General features: G+C 40.4%; 1 protein-coding gene across 3 annotated transcripts in view; it reads right to left on the reverse strand.

Annotated features, from left to right (window-relative positions):
- DMTF1 (cyclin D binding myb like transcription factor 1) overlaps window positions 1–24,913 on the reverse strand; it is a 28,721-nt gene extending 3,808 nt beyond the window's left edge. The window contains exons 1-15 of one of the 3 annotated variants that reach the window (XM_085083276.1): window positions 24,774–24,913; window positions 17,927–18,043; window positions 17,330–17,449; window positions 16,305–16,399; window positions 15,425–15,539; window positions 13,220–13,296; window positions 11,640–11,797; window positions 10,799–10,831; window positions 9,573–9,682; window positions 8,800–9,028; window positions 7,065–7,216; window positions 5,387–5,602; window positions 2,879–2,964; window positions 2,096–2,254; window positions 989–1,375 (exon numbers count right to left, since the gene is read on the reverse strand). In XM_085083276.1, the coding sequence (XP_084939402.1) occupies window positions 989–1,375; window positions 2,096–2,254; window positions 2,879–2,964; window positions 5,387–5,602; window positions 7,065–7,216; window positions 8,800–9,028; window positions 9,573–9,682; window positions 10,799–10,831; window positions 11,640–11,797; window positions 13,220–13,296; window positions 15,425–15,539; window positions 16,305–16,399; window positions 17,330–17,449; window positions 17,927–18,035 (2,046 nt within the window). In that variant the 5' untranslated portion in view covers window positions 18,036–18,043; window positions 24,774–24,913. The other 2 variants (XM_085083265.1, XM_085083260.1) reach the window with 2 other exon arrangements.
- Window positions 24,914–25,766: the final 853 nt, after the last annotated feature.

A 25,766-nucleotide genomic window follows, 5' to 3' on the forward strand; every position in this document is an offset into this window, starting at 1 on the left:
GTAGCAAACTTGAGGTGTACAAAGATCCTCCCTTTTGTAAGAGCATAATGGATGTGCACTGTTGATTATAAACTTCTTCAAAGACAAAGCCAAAATGTATCCATGATGGATTTTCAAGACTAATAAAGCAGAAATACAGCTACTGTAGAGCACAGTGTTTTAAAAAACAGGATGGAGTATTTTGTTCTAACTCATCTTTTCCCACATTGTGATCAAATCAAACTTGTAGGGAAAGAGGTATTTTCTACCCACTAAAGAGTGTCACCTTCTTTTTAGTACCTGTTTTTTGTGACTTAGTCATTTTCATAATTCCAGCAACTGAAAGATGGAGGAATTTAGTATAAACAATCCAGATACCTATAACTATTTGGATAAACTATTTTCTGCATCTCAGGTGTTAGAGATGAATAAATCTGAGGCCAGAGAGAGAAGTAGCTTAATGCTTCATATTCCAATTGAACACTTAACTGGAGCAGTATGCTTAACAGGAAGTCCTCAAAACCAGAAACAGTGGTACCTCTTGAAATATGTTATTAGATGCATGCAGCAAAACCTAAACACTCTCCCTCACCTCCCTTGCTCAATCTATCTATTGACCCAGGTGTGTTGGACACCTTTTGCTATCCCAGGTTGTTCAAAGCCCCATCCAGTTTGGCCTTGAACACTTCCCAGAGAGATGAGGCAGCCCACAGTTTCTCTGGGAAGCCTGCTCCAGCACCTCACCACCCTCACAGGAAAGAAACTTCTCCTAATACCTCATCTAAACCTATATTCTTTCAGTTTGAAGCCATTCCCCCTTGTCCTGACACCATATGCTCTCATAAATTAGTCTTGCTCCATCTTTCTTGTAGGCTCCCTTTAAGTACCAATACACATGAAATCACTCAGATGTTTCACACAAATAGCTTAAGCATAAAGGCCAAAGATGCAATGAAATCATCCTCTATGCAGAAATGGGGAAAATATCAAGTATCATGCCCTCCCTTACCTCAGTAACATAAGCGCTGGGCAAATCAGAGTGAGAATCCTCATCCTGTTTCAGGCTGGCATCTGCAATCTCCTCCTCTGTTCTTACCATAACTCCATCCATCAGTTCCCTGCTATTCCTGCTGCTGAATTTGGAAGCATCATCTTCATTGTAGGCTGACTGCTCTTCATCACTCAGCTTGGACTGATGGATATCATCTGGGAAGGTATTTGTTCCCAGGGTGTCTGGAGGGTCTGTCAGGGCAGCTGACTGGATGTCTGAATCCACAGTCAGCTCAGTCTGGGTGACAGAGGAGGAGATGTCTTCAGCAGCAACAGTGCGGATGATGACACTCGGCGTGTGGCACTGCACTGTGACGTTGTCACTTGTATTTAACAAATGCTCTGGCTGCGAGCAGCATTTGCAAAAAAGAGACAAAAAAACCCCCCAAAAAGGTCAGAGATGTTCCTGTAACTACTTACAAATCTTTCAAGCAAATACAAGCAAAAAGATTCAACTTGCTAAGTGTAGTTTAGAATTTTATATATACAGTATGTCAGCCCAGATCATCTGTTGACCTTTCCTGGCCCTAAATGATAACTTTGTAACCTGTTTTTTAAGCAACAAATAAAGGAAATGCATAATAATATGAAAGTGACAACCATTCATGTGAGGATCACTGTAGATTCAAAAGGTCAGGGTTTTTTCCACTGAATTTCGCATCACTTTTGTGATTCAATCTCCAATTTGCTTCCCCTTCTCCCCCTCTAATACAAAGCAGTATTTGTCACTACTATCCAGCATTTGTGAACCAGTATCTATTTGTGAGAGTAACCAAAAACATCACAAAAAAACAAGATTTGGTTTTGCTGGGGACCAAGCCACTAAATGGAGACATCCTGTTCAGAACTTGCTCACTAAGCTAAACTTTGAATCAACTTGAGGAAGCTTTTTAAAAGCAATACACAAAGCCCCAAATTCTCAGTCTTCAGGATTTTAAGTAAAGTAACACTGTTATGCTTTAAGAACTGCTTTGTAAATTTACCATGCATGTGCACGGCCCTGCATTACAACGTTTCCCTTTCTCCAGTGCCCAGCCCCGGTGCTGCCCCCGCCCAGAGCTCTTACAGATAAGGCGTGAACGATGATCTGCTCCGGGGAGGCTGGAGCTGCTGCAGCCGTCAGGGTCATGGTGGGACTCGTTGTCAGTGTCAAAGGGAGGCCTTGGCTCGAGCTTGTCTGCAGTAAGTAGGTACCTGGTGTCCCAGTCGGCTGCAGGTGGAAAGACTACAAAGACAACTCAGGTTTAATACCCAAATGCACTGCCCAGGCCATACCACTGATTTACACAAATCAGCCCAACTGTAACTCCCCTGGAAAAACCACCACACAAACCCAATCCAATCCCTTCTGCACTGACTGCTGTACTGCACTCAAAAAGCAGAAAGAAACTCATCTATAGCCTTGGGCTACCAAGGCAAGGATTAAGAGCAAGAGCCCAGCAGGTCTGTATTATGTTGTACAACAGCAGGTAAGAAAGGGACAAATTCAACTTGCTTTTGCATTGACACGAAAGAGAAACTGTGCCATAAATTACAGGACAATGGAACTGACACAATCTTAATTTGCTGGGAGCTTTCTCTGGCTCCTTTACGTCATTTTTCAACAGTGAAAAAAATCCAAGCACAAAGGAAAACTTTGTAGCACTAAGGCATTAAGGAAGATTTAGAGCATTTAACAGTAATTCAGAATTTACCCCACAGCCCCAATGGATTACACTTTCAGAAGTAAGTTTTAGAGCTCTTAACTTCTTTCTACTTGAAAACTTTTTTTTTAAATGCACAGTTCTATAGTTTAAGAAGTAGCTGGGCTTAAAAGAAAAAAACACAGTAACAAATACCAGTTACTTACTGGAAGAATCTCAAAGGTCTGTAGTGTTCCACTGTTCAGTGTTATTGTCTCAGAGTCAACAGTAGCAGCAGGGGAATCGGTTGAGGCTGCAAAAGGAAAAAAAAAGTATGTAAACCAGAATGTTCAGCCCTGCAGAGAGCATAACATACTATAATTAATACATGGCAGGGTACTGTTAATTCCACTAAGAGGAAAAAGAAAACTGGCTGCAGTCCTAATGACAAGGTTCTCTAATTGGTACCCAAGATACAATACTATTTAAAGAGAGCATTCTACAATCCCAAAGAGTAAAAAGAAAGAAAGTATGCGTTTAGAACACAGAGATATAAGCAGACAAAGTTTCTGACGTGATCTAATTACTTTTTGTAATGAGATTTGCAAGAGGTTCTAATGTAATGATACCCTTTGGTGTAATAATATCCTTTGGATTGTGTACTGCTTGGTTTAAACTGTTGTCAGGCTTAACATTGTTGTGTTTCCCACAGACTTCTTTTTTTAAATTTTATTTTTTAATCTTTTCTGCCCTCCGCAGTATGTCTACCCCTGATGAAAGACCAGATGCTTCACAAGATATCAGCCTATCCTACGTCTTATGGCTGCAGTGTATAAAAGCAGTAAATATTCTCACTACAACTATGTAATTATTTATGCAGTTATATCCATTAATTCTGAAAGTAGTGAAGAGAAGCACTGGAAACAGTTGAGGTACCAGGTATTTTAAGATCACCAGGTCCAAACAACTTGTAACCAAAACTTTGTAACCATGATTATGATTTCTACTTACTCTTAAAAAAATATCCCAAGTTCCAGGAAGCTGAAAGCAATTTAATACTCTGCCTGGGACTTTCCAGTAATTTTCTAAACACCAAAAGGGGAAAAGACAAACAAGGTAACAGTGATCCAAGCACCGAAAACTTTGCCATCTCAGACTCTGTGGCTGCAAAATACAGTAATTTTGGTCTCTGAAGAAGATAAAAGCTCCATTTTTGAAGCTTTTATTGTTGTAGTGGCATATTCAAGGTTTCCTGCTGCAGACCTCCTGATACTCAGTAGCAGAGAGCTGTGAAGTGTGGCCTGTCAGTCACCCAGCCAGCTAGATTCGTAAAACCTCAAGAATTGCCCCTTTGAAACCCTGAGCCTTCCACCAAATGCAGCTGAAAGTGGCTAATAGGTTCAGCTCTCATGGGACTGTGAAAGAGACAATACAAAATTCACTTGGACTACACAACCAGAAATTCTTCAGAAAAGCAGAGTAAAATGGGGAAAAAGGCTTGTTAGGCAGACAGGGGAAAGTAAAGCCCCAAAATAACCGTTACAGGATTCAACTCAGAAAGGACTAATGCTTCCAGGAACCCAGCCCATCCTGCCTGCTCATCAAAACCAATCAGCTTTGATCAAGCTTCATTTGACGTCTGAGACCACTGATGACAGACAAAAAGTTCTTGGCTTGGTATTGTGTCATTCTAATTAGAAAATAAACCACATAAAATGAAGACAGCACTTAATATAAAAAGATAGGCTAATCTAATAAAATTATAAACAGAAAATTGTTTGCCAAATGCCTATTCAGTCATAGTCTGAAGAATCAGTTTGTAGCCTGATCAACTTAGTTCAGTTGATCAAAGCAGGATGCTAATAATGCCAAAGTTGTGGGTCCAACCCCTGTATAGGCCATTCATTTAAGAGTTGGGACTCAATGACCCATGGGCATCCCTTCCAACTCAGAATATTCTGTAACTAATCTGGTAATCAGATCAAACCACTAAATTTTCCTAATAAAATTCACAAATGACAAACAGTGCAAAATAATATACAGTGCAGATGACAGACTGCATGTGACTGGAATTACTTAGTAAGATTAGTTACAAAACCAAGCAGTAAGAACTACACTCAGAGTAGACCTGGTAATAAATGTTAATGAGCAAAGTTCATCCTTAAGAGCACGGGAAGCACCAACTAAAAAAAAAAATACAGTGGTTAGAGCAGAACACAGCAACTGCTGAATGTTGGTGCGACTTGGCAGCTAACACTTTCCAGAGTGCTTGTGCCTAGAAATAACTGCATAATAAAGAGCAGGACTAGGAAAAAACATTTATACTTTCCCTTCACTGCCCTGCATCAGAACTTAGGGACAGCAGTCTATGTAATTCACAAAAGAAGATCTTGTACACAATGTTCATTGTTCTGCTCAAGAGTGACCAGAAACAACTGAATGAATAACCAAATATACTCTATCTACAAGAGGTTTGTGCACTGAAGGCTTTTCAAAGAACAGGTTATGTGGCAAACTCCTGTGTGCACACACAGACTTACACCTACAACACCTGTGTCCAGGGGCTCTAATTGTAGCTCCTTGGAACTAAATGGAAGCCAGAAATCCCTCATTTGAAGTTATGGCAAGACCAAGGGAGAATTAATACAACTCTTTAAGACATGCTCACTCCCCCTTCACCACCTTAACACAAGAAAGCTTCAGGTTTTGTGTGAGTGGCTCATTTCAGTACTTACAGACGTGGGTGATCTGCACTGGGATCTGCAGAGCTGCCATGGGGCTTGGGGCACTGCCTGTGCTCTCCTCCAAGCGAGCCACCCGGATCTGCACGTGCTGCACCCCCGAGCTGGAGTTAGTGTTTGCTAATCCACTGCCGCACTTATTCTCTGGAAGCTGGTGCCCTGGATTGTTTTTTTGGGTCTCGTGGAGCTGTTTAAGACCCTTTATCAGCACTGAGAGAAAAAACACTCATGCTAAAGCAGGCTGAAGAAGCACATTTGAAATGCTGCAATTGGTGATTTACCCAAGATGAAAAAGCAAACAAAATCCTACAAAATTTGGAACTTAAGCAATCTCCAGAGATATAGAAACTAGAAATTTAGCACATACATAGATCATTTATAGTCAACTACCACAATGAACTAGATTTCCTCATGGAACCCAGGCATTTCAGGATGCTTGGGGAAAAAGAAAGAACACACAGCTCATAAAATTTTGGAACTCTCTAAAATGATGTTTGGTATATTCCCAAGCCACAGTCAAGTGCCAGTATCACTATTCGTGTCATGCTGCTACCAGAAGTAAATCTTCCAATCTTCTACAACACTGAAGCAGATTTGTTCAAGAACTTGACAGAAATGTCACTGAAAATGGGGAGCAAGAGAGAATGAATCCCACAGTGGTTATATAACAGTTCCTCACCTGTACATGAAGAGGCCCTTTGCTCCAACAGAAGCACCCAGCCACCTTCTCTATGACTGCTTTGGCCCTGCTGAGGGAGCAGCTGACGTAACAGCAGAATACAAAACCTGAGGCCTCAGCTTTCCTAGCATTCAGTACAGCAAACTGCCTAAATATTTCCCACTTTATCATGGAAAAGAGAGCAGAGCCTGTTAATTCAGTGCTGCATTTTAATTTTGCATTAGTTGATACAACAACTACCTGTTAATGTGTGATAACAGGGGCTCTCCTCCCAAGTGCAGCCTCCAGGCAGGACTAATATACAACCAGCCTGGTGACCACAGCACAAGTGTGCATTGAATTACATCTTTCATTAATTATGACATGACCAACGCCTCTGATTTTTTTTCCACTCCCCAAGTCAAAGGGAGGTCTGAAGGTCACAGAGACCCTTTTGGCTTAGGCACTAGTTTCTCCAAGCCAGAATGGGAAAATGCTATGAGATGTATTTGGGGAGCATTATACTCCTGATTCCTGTGCTCCTCCTCATTGCAGCTAGGAGTAGATTTATCTTCTGTTTACAGCTAAGGCTCAGCACCTGACAGAGATAACATTTTAACATTGCAAAGGTAACACATCTAACCTGAGGCCTTAGGCTGCAGATACATATCCTCTTCCACCTGAAGAGGTCACTGCCCTCCATACCAGAGATCAGCACCATCTGAGATCTGCCAGCTGAGCTGCTTATATAAATGCTCTCACTTTAGCCAAAGTGAGGAGGAATAGCAAAATCTGTCTAGTTGTACACATCAGCTCGGCTTGTTTGACTGAAACATTTAAGGATTGCTTGTAGGAGCAATTCAGCCAGCAGATCCAAAGGGTCAGTAACTTCCAGCAAAGGAGCAATGAGCTCTTCGGCCAGCAATGCTGTAAGCAGACAACAAAATGCAGCCTTATTCCTTTGACATATGTGAAAGGAGTTTTCAGAAGAGAAGTGTGCAAGTAGTACGTTACCAGGGAATGAAACATCTTTGTGGTTTGCAATCTGTCGTTTAATGGTCCACCATTTACTCCGAAGCCACTGCGGGGAGCGGACACTACTCCATCCTTCAGCCAGCAAATCCCAATTGATGTCATTTTCATCAGAAACTTCAAGTTCCGCTATCCTGGCAGGACACAGAAGATATTGACCTGTTAGAAACTGCCCTCCAGAGCAGCAGGGGTGCTGCACATGTCCGGCCGTGTCACACGTAACAGCGCAGAATGACATGCTAGTGACCAGCCCACCAGAGCTCAGGAATCGACACAGGCTTCCAAGGCTCCACGCTGCCAGAGGTCAAGCAGAATCATAAACAACAGAAGATGGACTAGACCTGTTAGATGATCCAGTCCATCTCCTTGCCATGCAGGATTATTCTCCTTATTTACTTATACATTAGGACTTAGATCAGATTATCGTGAAGCATTCCAAGTGGTGGTACTTGCATCTTTTCTTTTTGAAAAAAACATTCCCCAAACACATCTCCAAGGCAGGAAATACTTCCTGAGATTCACTCTGAACTTTCACTTAATTAATTTCATGTTATGATATTTACTTGTTTTCTTCTAATAACAACCGTCCTTAACACAGATTTTTGCCTTCTCTCAGATGCTTCTTAGCCAAAGTAGATGAAGTTAACTACAGCATTAAACAGTTTCTCATAAATCAATCCCACCAGGCTCTCCAGATAAGGGACAGTCTTCTCTACCAGAATCTGTTTGAAATCAATAAAAATTTCTGAATTGCCCTTATCTGTACATGGAGCATATGAAAGAGAGACGAATAGTGAGGGGAAAATATTTTTGTGGAAGAAAAGTCCTCTTCACAAACAAAGCAAGAGCACTCTTGCTAGCTAAAGAAAGAAAGAAGTAAAAATGAAAAAAACTACCAAAACCAACGCTGTAGGATGAACAAAGGATATCTGGACAGACCAAACCAGAAATACTAAGAAATATACCCAGCACATTCTGAAATGTGTAATCAGGCTCCTAGTTTTGAATTCATATCAAACAGCTTCAGTAAATTAGTTAATACTACTTTGTAAGTAATCTTTTGATTTCCTGGATGTCTTGGCTTTTTATTCCCACCCAACCACAAAAATCCACTGGCTAAAAAGCCTGAGTTAAAGGCATTCAAAATGGGAGGAGGACTGGAGAGAGCAAAAGATTTCCAAAGTCACTACCAGTTGCCAGTTCAAATGTAGTCAGAGATGCTGATATCCAATCAGTGTTTGGTGGCCTACATGAAATTAATTTTGCAGTCTCAGTTTAGCTCTATGTAGACAAGACGTCCACATCACAGAAACCACCACCACACTTGACCCTTGTTGGTCATCTCAGCAGAGAGGCCAAGGACTGAACGGGCAGGGAGACTGAGCTACCCTCCAGTTAAGGGTTAAAGCGCATCGGTGGGGCAACGTGTGGGAAGCTTGCACGGTTTGCTGCCTGTGCTGTACCTTTTCTGTGGAATAAAGAAGACTTCAGTCTCCAGGGTTTTCAATCTGACACCTTTCACGAACACTAACATTCACTAAAAAAACAAAAAACAAAAAATATGTTCAATAATAAATCTCTGGGAACTGTAAACACAGCAGTGATTTTTGGAAGGTTCTAGAATTTGCAGTGTCTAGGAAACCAGCAAAATGGACCCCAATGGAATCCTGCTAGCAACACATATTATGAACCTTTAAAAGTAACTAAAATAACAAACCTCAAGATCAGATTTATTTCATCCTCCTTGGTCCACTCGGTGCCCCCACTCTGTTTCCAGTTGAGATAGTTGAGCCATTTAGAGCGGCACTGCTTCTCCGAGCGCGTCCCGACCCGTTCTGCCACAGCAGCCCACGACACACCTTGGGTGACAATGTCACCTGGCTCTGTGCTTGTCAGCTCATGCACTACTTCTGCCAGTCTTTTTTCTTCTTTCTCTGTCCACTTTCCTGAAAGACAGATAAGCCCTCCAACTTAACTAGCAGGAGAGACCCTCTGTTTTGCTTTGTAACATGCCTGCAGACATTTAGCTTCCATGTCCAACACCTTATTTCAGATGCAAATATTGACTTGTGAAGAAGATACAACTGTTCCCAATTACTAACAATTTACAAAATATCCATTCATGATTACAAACGCACAATTCCCCGGTTCTGCTGCCAAATTTCTCTCTTTTCCTCTTGGAGATGAATGAGGCCACTCAGAACTTGTCCAAATAGTAACCAAAGCAAACTGATCCAAGCTACTTGAATTGTATTAGCTGGAGTGCATTAACCATGCAACAATTGAGTGGACATTAATCACATGAGGTCTGACTAAATTTTCCTTTATATTTAAATATATACATTACAAAACAAACAATACTTCACACCTGAAGTGCATTTGTCTCTCTCTTAATTGACACTAAACATAAAGAGTAAGTTTATAACCATTAAACACAAGGGACAGAATTTCAACCAGAATATCCATTTCTGACACTAGCATTTACCTCACCTGTGTTGCAGGTATCCTTCATCAATCTACATCGATCCTTTACCGATGAAGCACTTCTCCCCAGGGCAGCTCCTATGGTGGCCCAATCATTACCATGCTTTATTCTCAGCCTAAACAGAAATGTGCTCATTAGCACTACATCCAGTTAGGAAATTACCAAAATACCAAATATTCTCTAATAAAAACAGGATGGACATGCAGTTTACAGGCTTAAAGACAGAATAATTTTGCTACTTCACTATAAATATTTTCTGCTGTTTTTCCTATGTGTTTCTAGAAGCTTTTTGGGCCAGTTAAGCCACAAGATACTTAATATCTGTCTTGCAAGAATATTGTGAGGCTTAATTAATGTGTTAAACACAATATGAATGTTTAGAGAAACAGCTGATTTCCATCCTGTACAGGTTCCTCAATGATTTTCAGGTGGTATAGAGAGCACTTGAAACATTTAAATAATGCCTGATGAAAACCAAGGCATCCTACAATTTAAATTATGCAAAACACTGCATAATCATGTTCAGAATTTTAACAGTCATTTTCCTCCCTCACATGACAGCTGGTTGTTTAAAATGTTGATCCATCACTAGCTCTGAAACATCTGGAACCACAGGCACCTTGTGAACGACACAAATCAGATTAATTGATCTAAACAGATCCATCAATGCAATTTCCTTCCTTCCTTTATTCCTTCCTTCCTGCCTCCCTCCCTCCCCTTCCTTCCTCCCCTGAAAATGGGCAGAAGGGGCTAAAGTCTTTGGCCCCATCTTCTTGATCTATCAGGTTCATATAAAAATTCAGCTTTTTGAGCTGTACTGGTAATTTACGTATCTGTAATACCTCCTAAGGAAGATCCTACTCTTGACCTGCCACTTTCTTTAAGAATAACCTTTGCTCAGAATTTCTAAAGAAATGGAATTTCTTTTTCTCACAACCACAAATATTGATTGTGCTTGTAAAAATCTGAAACATTCCTAGTTACAACAGAAGCCTTGCTTTAGAACTTCATTGCATGTTGTTAGGTCCTGAATACACACTAGAAAAAAATTTTAAAAGAATCCAAATGTAGTTTCGCTTTTCTTTACACAGTAACCATATTTTTGGATAGTGTTGGAGCAGTCAAATTTACCTCAAACTCTTCAGAGATTTCATATAAGGAAACCTGTAAGAATTGATCAAGCTAATAAATACAAACAAGGAAGAGTGACCTTGTTCATAAGAAGACTTACTCTTTAAGCTTTTCAATTTCCTCCGGAGTATACCTAAGCAACAGGTAAATAAAAAGACATTATTTTAAACAGAAAGCATACAGCATAAATATTTTTATTTTCCTAACCACACAGTACAGATTTAGTTACAGTAAGAGATTAAGGAATTTCTGCTGTAAGAAACAATCTGACTGAATACTTCAGAACAAAGCCATTTTCCACATTAGTGCATTTCTATGGTTAACTGGTATGACATTCTTCTCATTTGTCAGAAAAATTCCTCATTCTCTGTCATCTTACTCCTATGAACAGAATTAGAATTTTGTGCATTAGTTTTTCAAATAAACAGCTACATCTTCCTTACTGTCCCAGTTCAAAATCACCATCAAGCTGACTTTCAATCAAAAAACCAAATCAGCATTGAGAAGGTATTGTTAATTTTCAACTACCTTCAAAAAGTAAAATATAGTATCCTTTCTGGATGGCACCACACCACTGCTTTAAAAAAGGGCAAGCTAAGGGCATGAAGGGTGAAGACCAATTACTTTCAGCTCTAGAAAAAAGTTACATCTTAGCAGATCCATGCTTGTGTCCAAGTGCTCTCATTGTATCAGAATCCGTTATTCACCTTTGGTTTGGTTTTTTTGTTTGTTTTTTGTCTGTTTTTTAAAGTTGTCATTGAATACCATCAATTCAACACAACTATAGTCAAGGCTGATCTACCAGATTCAGCAGAGGTGACATATTAAGAAGATCTAGGTCTGTTTGGCTAAAATTTTCTGTCTCACACAGAACATGTCAAACATAAATACATGACCCTACTCATACCAATAAAACCATGCAGCATTAGAGGTTTTCATACTTTCCAACATGGTTTCTGTCATCATACATGCGAAGAACTCTTCTATAGACAGCAAAGAGAGGCCGATTCAGACCCCAAGCTATTGTCCTGTAGAAATCTTTTCTTTCATCTTTTGACATTTCAAATATAATTTCAGTGGCATCTTTTATTCCACGGGCCTAGAACAAAGCATTTGAAAAAAAAACAAAAACAAACCACAAACAAAACACCTTAGATAAAGTCTCCTAGGAATCAAGAAGTAGAACACAAGAACTGAAGCCATTATGCAACTTTCTATGTATCACCAACACTACAGTCCAAAAGTAAAACTGAGTATTTATGGATTAGCTCCCTCAAATACAAATCCTTGAACGCTAGGTTTTGGCTTTTTCATGTTGGAGTCCAGGGAGACACAGAAGTTCTAACTCCTATCCACGCTTAAGAAAAAAAAAATCTGTCCAATGTATATTTTAAGATCAAAAATTGAACCATCATATAGAACATCATGAAAAATGTACTGTGGTGGAATTAGCCTGGGGCCATACAAGGCAAGGTTGCCAAACAGAGCTATATCAATTTATTACATAATTTTATATATTCCTTATGCAAAAGCAATCTCTTTCAATTAAACTTCTTTTTCTAATGAAAACTCAAAACAAATTCAATACAAAAACAGTGGAATGAATTATAACAGTAATGTTTAAGCTTAACTTCAGCTTAAACTAAGAATCACTACATTTAAATTATTCAAAGCAGTACAAGAAAGCAGATAAATGGGAAAAGAATGAATCAAATGATTTATCAGTAACTCGGAAGAGCTATTAAGCTAGCTTAAAAAAGCTTCACTAGATTTAAAACATAGTATTACCCATGAATGATTCTGTGGCAGAAACTCTGTGTGTGGGCAGACACACTCCCTACAACTAATACTGCAGATTTTTATTACAATGAATGCTAAATTCAGGGTTTTTTTTTTTAAACCCCATGAGAAGGATGGTGAAACTGTAATATCCAAGCTATATATTGTCAGTTGTAAGGGCTCAGCTCAAATATTCTCAGCTGCAAGCCTACCACAAATATGACTTATGGGCAATTATCACAGTCAGTGTGTTCACCACATGCCCATCTGCACTGAACTCTGACCCCAATAAATTAAGGGGAAGAAAGCAGACAGAGGCATCCTGCTAGTGTAGTGCACAATCACAGATTTGGCACCAAGGAAGACTGGAAGTTGTATTCAGTGCTCAGAAAGGAAAACTATCTCTACTGCTAGTGGAATTTTTTCCCCAATCTTCAACAAAGGTTTCATGAGTCATTAATTTATATTCAGAAAAGGCGATTTAGCAGCTTAAAATGTCATGTCAGGATGTTCAAAATAGGCTACAGCCAGTACAAAAATTAAAAGCAATGTTACATTTACTAGTACTTAAACCCTGTGAAGGGATAAAATTTTCTTATGTATTTCAAATGGGTAACGACCATTATTACAATGAACCAATCTGAATCACTTATTGCATGTTTTGGGAAGTACTAAAGAAAGTTGGTTTCTAGCAAGACCTGCATCACCAGACCAACCAGCAGGGAATATACTCTAAACATACCTTTAAGTAACGCTCAATGTTACTCATCAAAATGTCAATTTCTTCCTTTGACCACATCCCTTGCTTCCACTTATGGCCTGAAAAAAACAGCAAGAACAGAAGTACCTGAAAACATACTGCAATTAACAAAGGAGATAGATTTTTAGCTACTAAAAATTAGAATTAATCTTAAACAGATGTTATTTCATAACTGACAGCAACCACCAACTAATATTTAAATAATGTGAGTCAGACCCCTCTTCAAAAACATTCAGTTTTTAAAAACAGAACATGAACTCCTCTATGTGCTGTCAAGTCACATTTTCAGGCTTTCTCTTCAGCTGCAACTAGAAAATTCCTGTGTTTAAACTGACAGCTGAAATTTCAATGCACTCAAAATGATTCCAGAAGCTGGAACTTAAAATGTGACTCAGAATATTACCTGAGCAACTGGCAACAACCGGGGATTCTCTTGCAAGCCTCAACACTCCTGAACACGTGAGTAGTGCCACCTACTGTGAGTGCTTTTCATAAGGAAAATGCTCCACTTGTCTTTTTTGACAAGCTGGTCCCCATCTCTCTCCTCTTTTTCTGCATTGGGAGTAATGCTTAGGGGTCACAGTCAAGATAAAAATTTGTGGTGAGTCTTTTACTCCCCCAAATGTAAGTGGCAAACCAATAGAAACAAACAGAATGTTTCCTCTCTGTCTATGCCCTTAGTAACTACAATGCCAGCTAAGCTTTAAAAGCATACCCAACCAACTTTATTCAGAGAGAACATTTCAAATGTGAAGTCTATCAATAAAACATTAAAACATTCCTACTCTAAATTATTCTTTCTCCCCCTTATGGTCATGCCATACTTTTAATTAAGCTTATGCTGGTGTGACCCAGTTTACATACTGGTGTGTGCTGGCCACCTGCCCACCTCTGCTCAGAAAAATCAGGGTACTTCCTTCTCAGCCTGCTAATTACCAGAGCTCAGAGACAGAACACACCAAAGAGACTGTTTACTCAAATCCAATTACAATGAAAAGTACAGGCATTATTACTAGTTCCACTGAACTGGTGAGAAAGAACTCTTTTCCTGTGCCCCATAGCTTCAATCCCTCCTTCCACAGTTACAGAGACAGAAAAATAATGTATTACTGCAGCTGTGATTCACACCTCTGTCCAAGCTTCAGAACTGACTTAATGGGACACTGCTACTCTTTACATGGAATAACCTTTATTACCAAACTATTTTAGTAAAGGACATACATTCTGCACTTCACATTTCTGCATATTCATAGTCAAGATTATCATAACCTGCCAACAGGTCTGGGAAAAAAGCATTTTCAGGTGGAGACTGCTATAAAATGATGAGTTCAGGTAACACATGCCAAACTCTGAGCTACTGTAAAAGAAGACACATACTGGCATTGCTCCAGCGCAGATCTCTGAGACAAACCACAGAGATTACGAAAAAAGTTCAGCCAGTAGGAATTGTTAAATATTTTTCTTGGCATATTTTACTAGAAATGTCTTCCTCAAGTTATTAATCTCTTAACTGGAATCACCACATTTAGTGCCCTTCTGTGCCCTGCTGACAATGCTGTGTCTCTTCCTAAAGGTTTCTAACAAAAAAGGGAGTTGCTTTGAACTGACTGAAAAAAAAATGTTTCTCTAGAAAAAGTAAAGGTCCAAGTAAGAATAACAGTAGAGAGGCTGAGGAAACCGGAGAGGCAACACATCTTCATTTGACACTAAGTTATTTCTCTAGGGTTAAAAAGCCACTTCCCCTGGGGGGAGGAAAGGAAAAACAAAAGCTCTCAAGTTCAGCAACTATGTGATTGCACAGATTTATTTGGAAAGGGAGGAATGCCCAATGGGGTGGAAGTTTTAGGAGTAGCAGAGATTATTTCATTAGATCCTGGTCTGCAGAAGCCCTTTGCTTCTGAAACAACTCCATTAACCTGAGCACGGATTGGTTTTTTTCCTGGTGTACTCCCTCTGCTGCAACATTCCACCCCTGACCCTGCAAACACAACTCTCTGCCCAATCTGGGCTGACACACAGCACCCACAGCCCTTCCCTAGCATGGCCACTACTGTCACCACTGCAGGCATGGCCCATTTCCAAAAAGGCAGACCAGAGATTACTTTATGCAACTTGCAAAATGTTCTGAGGCATTTGGAATAGTTCACCTTTTTACAGCATGGGAGAACTGTGTCTGAAATACCCTACCTTTATTGGTTAGAGAATCCTTATCCTCTTTGGTTGTGAACCAGGCTTGACTAACAGCTGATACCTCTTCATTGCCCATTGGGGAGATTTCATCCAGCTGTTCATTCTGAAGAATCTTGGAAAGACCAATATGAAATTATCCAGTCAGATATTCAGTTGTTTAGATCACTTTGCAATTAACACGGAGATACATTTGGAAGGAAGATTAAACCAGCACACATTGTCACCTTGCTGACTGTTCAAAAGTGCCATGTTTTAGATGTGGCATTGAAAACACCACCTTTCTTAAAACACCTGAGTAAGATTTAGCATCTTAATATACAGACGTTGAGAGACTTAATTAAGTAACATTCTTCATCCTGGTTAATGTATACTGTTTAATGTATAGTAAATATGGAGACTCTCACTGGCTGTGGTGGAAAGAGGACTTTGTCCAGCATCTCCAGTGGAGAACTTTTAAACATGGTACACCCACAGTGAAAACCGCAGGTAACTGTTAGGACTGGTGACAAGACAAAAACTAGTTAAGCCTGTTATAAAGCTTAACTCCTAATCCAAGAATGACAGAAATAACAGATGAACTTGTCTTCTACGCAGATCCCAACAGAGCAAGTAATTATGAGTGGAGGGTTACTCCTATTACTCTTTGCTGTATTGCTCTTTGGCAAGTAACTTCAACTACAAATAACCTCTCTCATACATAAAGAGATTCAACTGCTATTTACAGAACAGCATTTTTACAAACAAGATCCATGCTCACACACATTCATTTCAAAGAGTATTATTAATTTAGTACACATTTCTGATACTTGTTTCCCTTTTCACTTCAATTTAGATAAAAACATATATCAAATTGGTAAATTCTGAACTTTTACTGTACCTGAATCTGGGTAACAGTTCCTTCATTAAGCTCATCTTCAGCTACCTCAGTGGTAGCAGTCATGGTCACCTCAAAGCTCTGATCATTTTCTGAAACTTCAGAATGGTTAAGTTAGTTGTCCACTTTACTCCTGAAACATTTTTTATGCATGCTACAAGTTTTATAAATTGCTACCTTTGAACTGAAAATTTTGAAGAGCCCTATTTGGTATTTATTTGTTGACACAGTAAGTTTACTGAAATCATCAACTGCTCCTCAACATTCAATTTAAATATGGGTTTTGAAACCTTCAGCTTTACACTTGACTACAATTAAGACCTAATTGTGAAACATAAACATAATGTCTTTGATGCAAACATTTGAAACTGTATTATTATTTCCTTTCCAGCCTTACCTCTGGTATTTCCCAGTTATTAAAGGGCAACATTCAAATCTTTTGGCTGTATGTGCTTTCCCCCGTCCTCCTTCAACTTCAACATGATAACGCCTTTACTTCTAAGGAATATGTTCCACCATATAAACAGCCACTCTAGGTACTGCAAATTGGTATTTTAACTAGATCTGGGTTTCCTCTCCCTGTGGGAGATTATATTAAGCTATCTAATATTCAATCAGCTTCCTTAAGACTAATTCAGTAATCATCCTGTTTTACATCAATCTCCTTTACATACACCTCAATATTACAAAACACTAAAATAATAACTATACTGTCTGCTCTTAAAAAAACCTAATACCTTTGCATGAGGAGTGCATCTAGATTGCTGTTCATTCACTTATCCTTCAATTTATTCAATGCACCTGTGCCTGCAGGTCTTATCTACTTTAAGGCAGGATTACTACACCAGTACTGTACAGATACCAATTGCAGCAAAACTATCCAAGGCTGAGAGAAAAGATGATACCCAAGTATATTAAAATTTGAAAGAAAAAAAACCCATGCAAAATATTCTAATGTGATTCAAAGAGCTCACTTTTAACCTTTACCAACAGATATTTTTGCTACAGGACTACATAAAGGAACTTACTTGGAACTGCAACAACAGAAATGCACGGAGTAGAATCATCAAGGCTTTGATCATCCTCTGATAAGCAAAGCCTCTTGTGTGGAGGTTCAGAGCTGTCTTCAGAGTCTACTTCATCAGCTTCTAACAACAAAAACATACCCAAGATTACTTCCTGTTAACTAAATGGAGTCTTGGACAGAGTTCTCCAAAGCAAATGTGACAGGCTGGTTCAGTGCTTTGCTGCTGCCCAGGAACTTGGTCTAAGTTACAGGCAACAGTTCACATGCTTTCTGCAACAGGCATTTTCTTTCCACAGTCTGTAACACACAAACCAGTCTACAGAAATTTGGGTATGTGCTTGGTTCTAAGAACCCATTTCCACTAAAATAAATAGCAGCAGCAGTATCTTTCTTGGACACACACAGACAGTTTTGGGATTTACACCTAATTTGACACATTATCATTCTCTAAACCAAAGCAGAACAAATTGTAGAACAGCAAGCTGAACCCAAGCAGCTCATAGAATTTGTGGGCAGCGATGTATGGTGATCAGATCAATTTAAAAAAAAAAAAAAAAAGAAAAAAGAAAAAAACCCACTATGCAATACAATTCTATACCATTTTGAGGGCAATGAAGTATTAGGTTCCCTTCAGTGTCCTGAGTCAAAGTCACAGAGTTCACGGTTTCTACTGTCACTGTGTCAGACTCTTCTTCAACTGTGCTCATACTCAAACCTGAAAGAGCAACACACAGATTACTTTTCTACAGCTGGACTCCACTTGGACCAAACGCTGCTTCCTTATCCCAAACAACCAGCACAAACTCCCACAGTGAATGAACCTCCTCTTTCACAAGAAAAAGCCACAGTTTCAGACATTCACCCACCTTTACTTTCCTGCACACTTATATATTGCACAGGGTAAAATCAGATAATGTTAATTATCTAATTAATAACTTTTCTAGTTAAAAATAGTACCTAAACTTCCTAATCTGGAGCATTTGCAATCTACTAATTTCTTTTTTTTTTTCAAACACAAACCTAGGTTATTACTTCTTCAGCATTCCTAAATTGTACACATCTGATGATTTCTGTCTAATATTTGTTCCACAGTTAATTTAATAATTTTGCTATTACAGAACTGAAAGCTAGTCAGGACTGACAAATATTTTTCCAGTATCACATTACTCATAGCTGCACTATTTATAGACTGCCAAGTTGCAAAGTTTTATTCTCCTTCCATGCATGTAACTAAATGTGAAACTTGCATTTTTTCTTTAGCATTTAAACAACATGAGCAACAGAAAAAGTGGTTGCAAGCAATCACCAGTACAGAAAGCTACTGACAAAATAAGTAATCCAGGATAAGCCATATACACTGAAGTTACAGAATTAGGGCAGTATGAAGTGTCTCTGATAATCTCATTTCCACTATAAAAGTAATGCAATGAAACACAAAGTTTATTAGAAATTCTATGTAAACTACTGGCAGTAGATCTGAAATAAAACAAAGCAAAACCCCATAACAAAAGTTTTATCCAAGTACAAAGACATGTAACCTTTGCTGCTACAGAAGCTAAATTAAATCACATCTAAAATACCCAGAAGCTTTGCAAAGATTTCATCAGTTTTAAGCTTGGTTTTGTTGACTTTGGCAGAGATTTGTCAAAAGAAAATACCATCCATTTTTCCTTTAACTGCTCAGTCCTTTTTCTGTGTTTACTCCTACGTCAACAAAACCAAAAAATTACTTTTAACTTTTATTTTGAAGCCAAAACGTTGTTAAATAATAACTGACTGTAGCTTTAAAAACCAAGAAATTGCAATTACATTACAAATCTTCCATGTACTAGACAGGGATGGCCATACACACATATGCAAGTGGAATTTACAACCTGCATTTCTAATTCCCTGTATAATGCTAATAACATTGCACCAGCAGGATGTTAAATTTAATTTTTAATCAGAAAACATGTTGTTTGATAGTGAAGATTCCCAAGAGAAGCCTTATCCTTGAAAGATAAAACTACTGCCAGTCCTTCTAAAAAATTACTTCTCACCTCTTGAGCTTGTTGAAGATTTGGCACATCTTCTAGCACATGTAGTGACTGATTCCTCAAATGATGTGATATTACTCTTCTGAACATGTAAAAAATTTGATACCACTGACATTTTAAATCAGAGGGTTCTCAAACTTACTTTCACATCTACCATCATCAACAGTTCCTTGCCACATGCAAGCGTAGGAGGGATTAACTTCCTTGGGATTCATCTGCTGCTGAGTTTTACAGCCTGTGCTCTATCTATCCTTCACTAGAAGCTGCTGCTTGCTGCATGGCTGCAGTACTGATTTTAGGAACCCCATGAGGCATCCTTAACACTAAAACATGAAGAAAGACAACCAAACCGTTATAGCTAAATTAGCAGACTGTAACTTTTCCAACCCAGTTTAAAGTTATCAATTTAGCTTTTGGGGAGTGAACAAACTGGGCCAAAATAAACAGATTCTCTTTTTCATGCTCATATGTACTTTCTGAACAAGATTTACTACAGGGACTGCTGTACTAAAAATTCTTAAAGCTCCAGAAATGAGGTGGAGGATTCTTCTTTAATTTTATGTCAATGGTAGTCATAACATTTATTTTTCTATAACCAGTTGAAAGCACCTATATGTTTTTCATCACTTTAGAGGCCTGAAAGACATGAGATTTATAAGACGTTACAACAGTCATGTACATTGCCTACAGCTGTTCTGAAAGCAGTGGAAACTATAGCACCATCCACAGCAGAAGATACAGCAGACCACTCCTTTTTTATTGGAAGACTGATGAAAATTGAATACAGAGACAGCAAAGCTGGGTCATTCTTACAGCAGTTACTCAGGACTTGATGAAAATCAATCTATATATTTACAGGATTTGGCTACCAAATAAGAAACACAGGGCAATTAATCCCTTTACATTCTCTGCCTTGATGATTTGCCAAGTTAGAAGTGAATAGGACACAACATAAAAGGGATCCATATGTCCAAACAGGGAATTCCCAGAGATGGGGAGGAAGCTACACCACGATCAGTAGCTGCCACCCTGACACTTCCATCCAGAGCTCTAACAGGACTAACCACAGTGGCTGAGGCAGCACTTCTGAGGGCATCACTGACTCTTCTATTCGAGTCACACATCTGCAGTTGTCAGCTTGAGCTCCCAGGTACTGCAGAGCACCCAACACTGGGCACTGCACTTTGTCAAAGGACCTGTGACTTCCCAAGAAACATTCCTCAATGTAATTCCTGGATTGAGCAGGGTTTTATAACTCTTTGTTGATTTTCCAAAAATTGTTTATGTGAACTGTAAGTGCAGGTTCTCCAGAAAAAAATAATTATGTTCTGTGTAGGATATTTGAGATTTAGCGTATCTTAGATTTTCTGAGTAAAGGTAATAACCATGACCAAGGCTTGATAAAGCCAAATCCTTGATTTGATTCCCACCAACTTTAATGCACATGGCCTCAGACCACAACTGAAACTGAGTGGAAAGGACATGAGGGATTAAGTCAAATGCATATTTTGGATATTATTTTTTATTCATTAGATCATACAAAGACAAGAAAACTGAAAGAAAAATCAACCAACCAACCAAGCTGGTTCTTTCAAGCTACATTTACCTCAGGACAGGGGCACCAACTCATGAATCAGTGACCAAAATCAGGAATAACTGCAGTGGTTCTTCTGAGTGAACAGGAAACAATCTCAAGACCTTACCAAACCCCACTGTTTTACACTTAAATGATGCTGTAACTACCAGGTGCTCTGAACATACATCAAATATGACACATGATGGGACCACCTGGAGTTCAGAGTGAGCTCAGTGGCAAAAGCCCAGTGCTGCTGCCTGAGCCAACATCCTTTGATGCCTCCTCCTGATCCTGGCTGCAGGGACACTGCACTCACTGGATGCCCTTGATCCATCAGGGTGCAGCAGCTGGAGCTGTGCTGAACAATGCCAGACCATGGCGGAGGCTTTGGGATGTGCCACTGAATTCTGCTCATTATACACACCTGCACATCCACACATCTGCTCTTGCACATCTGCTCTTGCAAAAGTCAAATATAAAGCAAATGACAGCCAGGGTTTCTTAATTACTGAGAATTAGGACCTGAGTAGTCTCATCACCTTGAAAATACCACCTCCTTTTCATAACTTCACTAAATGTGCTTTTGAAGATGCAAACAAGTTTTATTTTAAACAAAAGGCTTACTTGAATTTTAAGGGAAGAACCCTAGGCATTTCTTTAATCTTTGATTCAGACACATCCTTTAGAGAAATGCCAATCTATCACTAATATTTTATGTTCTGAAGGAAGGTATTAGCTTTAGGGGAAAGGGAACAACTGTTGGACACAGATACACCAAAAGTGTGGATATCATAATCCATAATGGAATAGCACCTTAGAAATCAGTGCCAATTCAATAAGCATTTTTTGCCTTGTTGGATTTCTGTATATATTTACCAAACCCACCATTTTTAGAGCACCACTACAATTTCAAACAGGTTTCAACATGCAACCAAAGAGGTGGGAAAATACTTTGTCTACAAGAAGCATTTAATACTCAATTTCAATATAAGTTTTCCACTAAAGCCACATAATAGAGTTGTTCTTATTTTTTTGGGAAGCATACAGAATTAGGCAGAAAAAAACTCCACAGAGCTGATTTTACACCAAGCTGAAAAAAATTTTAACAACCCAATACAAAATTTCTTTACAATTTAATAAATTATAATGCATCTATATATAATTTAATAAATTGCAATATCTTTAAAATTTCTAAATTACCCTCTTCAGGCAGATGGGCTCAATTATTCTGTGGGCTATAAAAATTTAGCACTTCTAAGAAATAGCATTTTTATTCTTGCAGACAGAATTCTGTCATTGCCCCTAGTTATTAACTGAATGTTATGTCTAGTCTTCAGTGGACTGTTGTAAATCTTTTAAAGTTGCTGTATTAAGTTGTATTAATGGCTGTGTTCTCTGCATTGGGCAATAAGTATGTTTCACTAAGTTCTGAAAAAAGCAGAAACTGAAGATTATTAAGGGAGGCTTCCAGTTATTGTGGCATTTAACTGGAACAATCACACGGAATGCATTGGGATTTCAAGACATTTGCTCAAGAGTAACACAAAGGAAACAAAGTCATTACAGGACCTCATATTTTAGGAAGCCTGAATATTTAGTGTATTCCATACCAAGTCAATTACTTTGAATACATTATTAGAAGTTTTTATTATTCAACTAGTGCCAATGCTGTCATGCTACTATTCAACAAAATCCCCCCAACTTTACTCCAGACCAAATGGGTTCTGCTTAAATTTAAAATTCCACCTCACAGAAGTTTTCTCTAACAGCTGCCAACCATGGATTTGAGAAAGAACCAAACTGGACAGACACCAATCACAAGGATCCAGGGACCTGAGTTTCAGGCATATAAAGATTTATTAATCTGTATCAGCATGAGATTACAGTCCTTTAGGAACATCTACTCATCAGTGGTATTTAGAGAAGTGGGCCATCACTGACACAGAATATATGGGAGACACCATGGGACAAACTGTTCTCAGTTGCATTGATTCAAATTTGGCAGAACTCCACGAGTTCTAGCCTGTCCATTGTAAGTTTAATAAAAAGCACTGAGCATGCTTTAAATGTCACACGGAGGAAAAAAACAACACAAAACAAAATAAAAACCCCTATGTCCTAGCTCTTTTAAAAGAAATAAACACAAAGTTTCAAGTTTTCTTTTTCAGGAGTAGAATATTGGCTCTTGGGCACAAGGTTATGGCTATAGATAGAAATCTTTGTACATATTATATGTACTAAAATTCTTTTCCCTTCATGTAAATCCAGTTTCATGCTAAGCATTACAGTAACTTCTTCACCTTTATAAACAACGAGCAGAAATTTAACATGCAAGAAAAATTTGAAAAATTATCCTAACTGTAAGACTGATAGGCAAAGTCTCTCTTGCTTTCTGATGGACAGATGAGCACAGAAATAATGCTCACAAAAAAGGACCTATTGGAACATGCAAAACACAGTACAGTTTGCCTCTTATATAGCAACCTTTTATAATTTCATGTGGTTAAGAAAAAAATCAGTATTTTTGGGCTTTCTACTGAAGAAGTTTTAATTAATGTTCCATCTTTTCAATAAATCAGAAAACGTCATGAAGTTGTTTATTATTATAATCACAAGAAATGATGAACATGAAAACCTGAATGAAATGTGTCCATCTCATTGCAGAACCTGTATCTCCTGGTTTTGCAAAGGAATTCCAACTATGCTGTCAAGAGGCCAACTTACATCTGCAGCCAGAGCGGCGCTGGCAAACAAAAAGCATTTTCTAGATTACTTCAACTAACAATGGCCAGGTGGGGCTGAACAGTGTAACTCTTTGTGAATGAACACACACAAATACTATCAGTCAGCTGAAGAAGTAGCTGGTGCAAGTGTAATACACTTCACCACGCCCAAGAGCTCAACCAAGAATAAACAGACCACAAAAAGGGGGAAAAAATAGGCTTTTCCGACCGGAATCCTTTATTTTGGGAAAACAGAGAGCACAGCTCTGGTGCAGAAAAAGCTGGTACTGCTCTAAGACGAAACCCATGATCTTCGCAGAGTCGCACATTTCAGACTCCACTTGCCCTAAGCAACCTCAAATCACAACTCCCGCTGCGAAAAAAAAGATATTAGGAGAGAAAACAGATAAAACCCCCAAGCTCAGGATACCCCAAGCGCAGACCCAGCGAGAGGAAATCGAGAAATTCAGAGGCGATCGTGCAGGTGGCCTCTCGTTACACACATCCAGGTATGGGGGAGGGAGTTTGAACCAGAAACAACAATTTAAAAAAAATAACAAAAGCATAACAAAACAAATGCTCTGTCCGGCCTCCCCTTGCCCTGCCCGCCTACGGGAGCAGGGTTGATGATTTCCAGGCTCGGTCCGTCCGCCCGCTTCCCCATTTCCCTGTGCGCAGCACTCCCGCCGCCCGGCAGCTCCTCGGGAAGGCGAGCCGCGGCCCGGGGCTGGCTGAGGGCTCTGGCAGGGGAGCGGGCGGCGGGAGGCAGCGGCCCTGCCCTGCCCGGCACTGCCCCCGGGGCGGCGGCTCCGGCCCGCCTCAGCCCCAACCTCAGCCTCAGCCCCGCTGCCCCGCGGCCGCCAGCGCCGCCATTTGGCCCCGGGCGGCCGCCGCCATTTTCCCGTGCCCTCGGCGGCCGGCGGCGCTGAACGGCCCCGCCGCGGGCTCCGCTGCCCGCCCGGCCCTGCTCGCCCGCCCGGCAGCCCGGCCCGGCAGCCCCGAGCCGCGGGAGCCGCGCACGGCCGCTCCCCGCCCCGGCCCCTCCGCCCGCGGCCGCCGCGCTGCCCGCAGCTCCCGGCCCCGCGATCCCGCAGGGCCCCGCGCACTTACTTCCTGTTTTGGGTCCGGGCACTTGAGAAACCAGGATGGAGACTCCCAAGTACCAGGATGGAGGCGCCGGGCGGCGGCGGGAGGCGAGCGGGGGAGGCGGAGGCGGCGGCGGGGCGAGGCGCTGCGAGCCCGCCGGAAGGGCCCGCGCCCGCAGCCCGGCGCTTCCGCCCGCCCGCCCGGCGCCTCAGAGCGCACGGAGCGCGGCCCTTCCCCGCCTCGCTGAGGGGACAGACCCCCTGAGCACCCTCACGGCCTTCAACACGGAATCACGGAATCGATTGGGGTGGGAAAGAGCTCTGAGACCATCGAGTCCAGCCTACGACCGAACGCCATCCGGTCAGGCAGCCTGTGGCACTGAGTGCCGTGTCCCGGCTGTCCTGAACACCTCCGGCCATGGTGACTCCACACCTTTCCGGGCAGCCCGTTCCAGTGTCTAACCCATGGATGTCAATCAGTGTCCAATCAATGGCCATACGTATGATGAAGGCTCTGGAGCATCTCTCATGAGGAGAAACTGTGAACCTTTTCAATCCGGAGAAGGCTGAAAGAGACTCTCAGTGCGTGTAAATATCACAAAGGCAGATGTCAAGAGGATGGTGCCAGACTTCTTTCGGTGGTGCCCAGTGACGAGATAAGGAGCCGTGGTCATAAACTAAAACACAAAAACTTTCACCTAAACACGAGGAAAAACTTCTTTACATTGGGAGTGGCAGAGCACTGGAACAGCTACCCAGGGAAATAGTGGAATCTCTCCCTCTGGAGACATTTCAAACCCACCTGGATGCATTCCTGTGTCTCCTGCTCTGGGTGACCCTGCCTTGGCAGGGGGTTGGACTGCATGGTCTCCAGAGGTGCTTTCCAATCCTAACCATTCTGTGATTCTGTGATCACTTTTCTCTTCTGCCCTGCCCAAGAACCTCACAAATCCAAAGCAATATTATCAAAAATTATGCATAAAGGCAAGAATAAACAAGTTTGTAGTGGTGCCAAACT

Source organism: Lichenostomus cassidix, chromosome 1Aa, assembly GCF_008360975.1.
Source record: "Lichenostomus cassidix isolate B80296 chromosome 1Aa, HeHo_3.0, whole genome shotgun sequence".
NCBI classification, from domain to species: Eukaryota; Metazoa; Chordata; class Aves; order Passeriformes; family Meliphagidae; genus Lichenostomus; species Lichenostomus cassidix.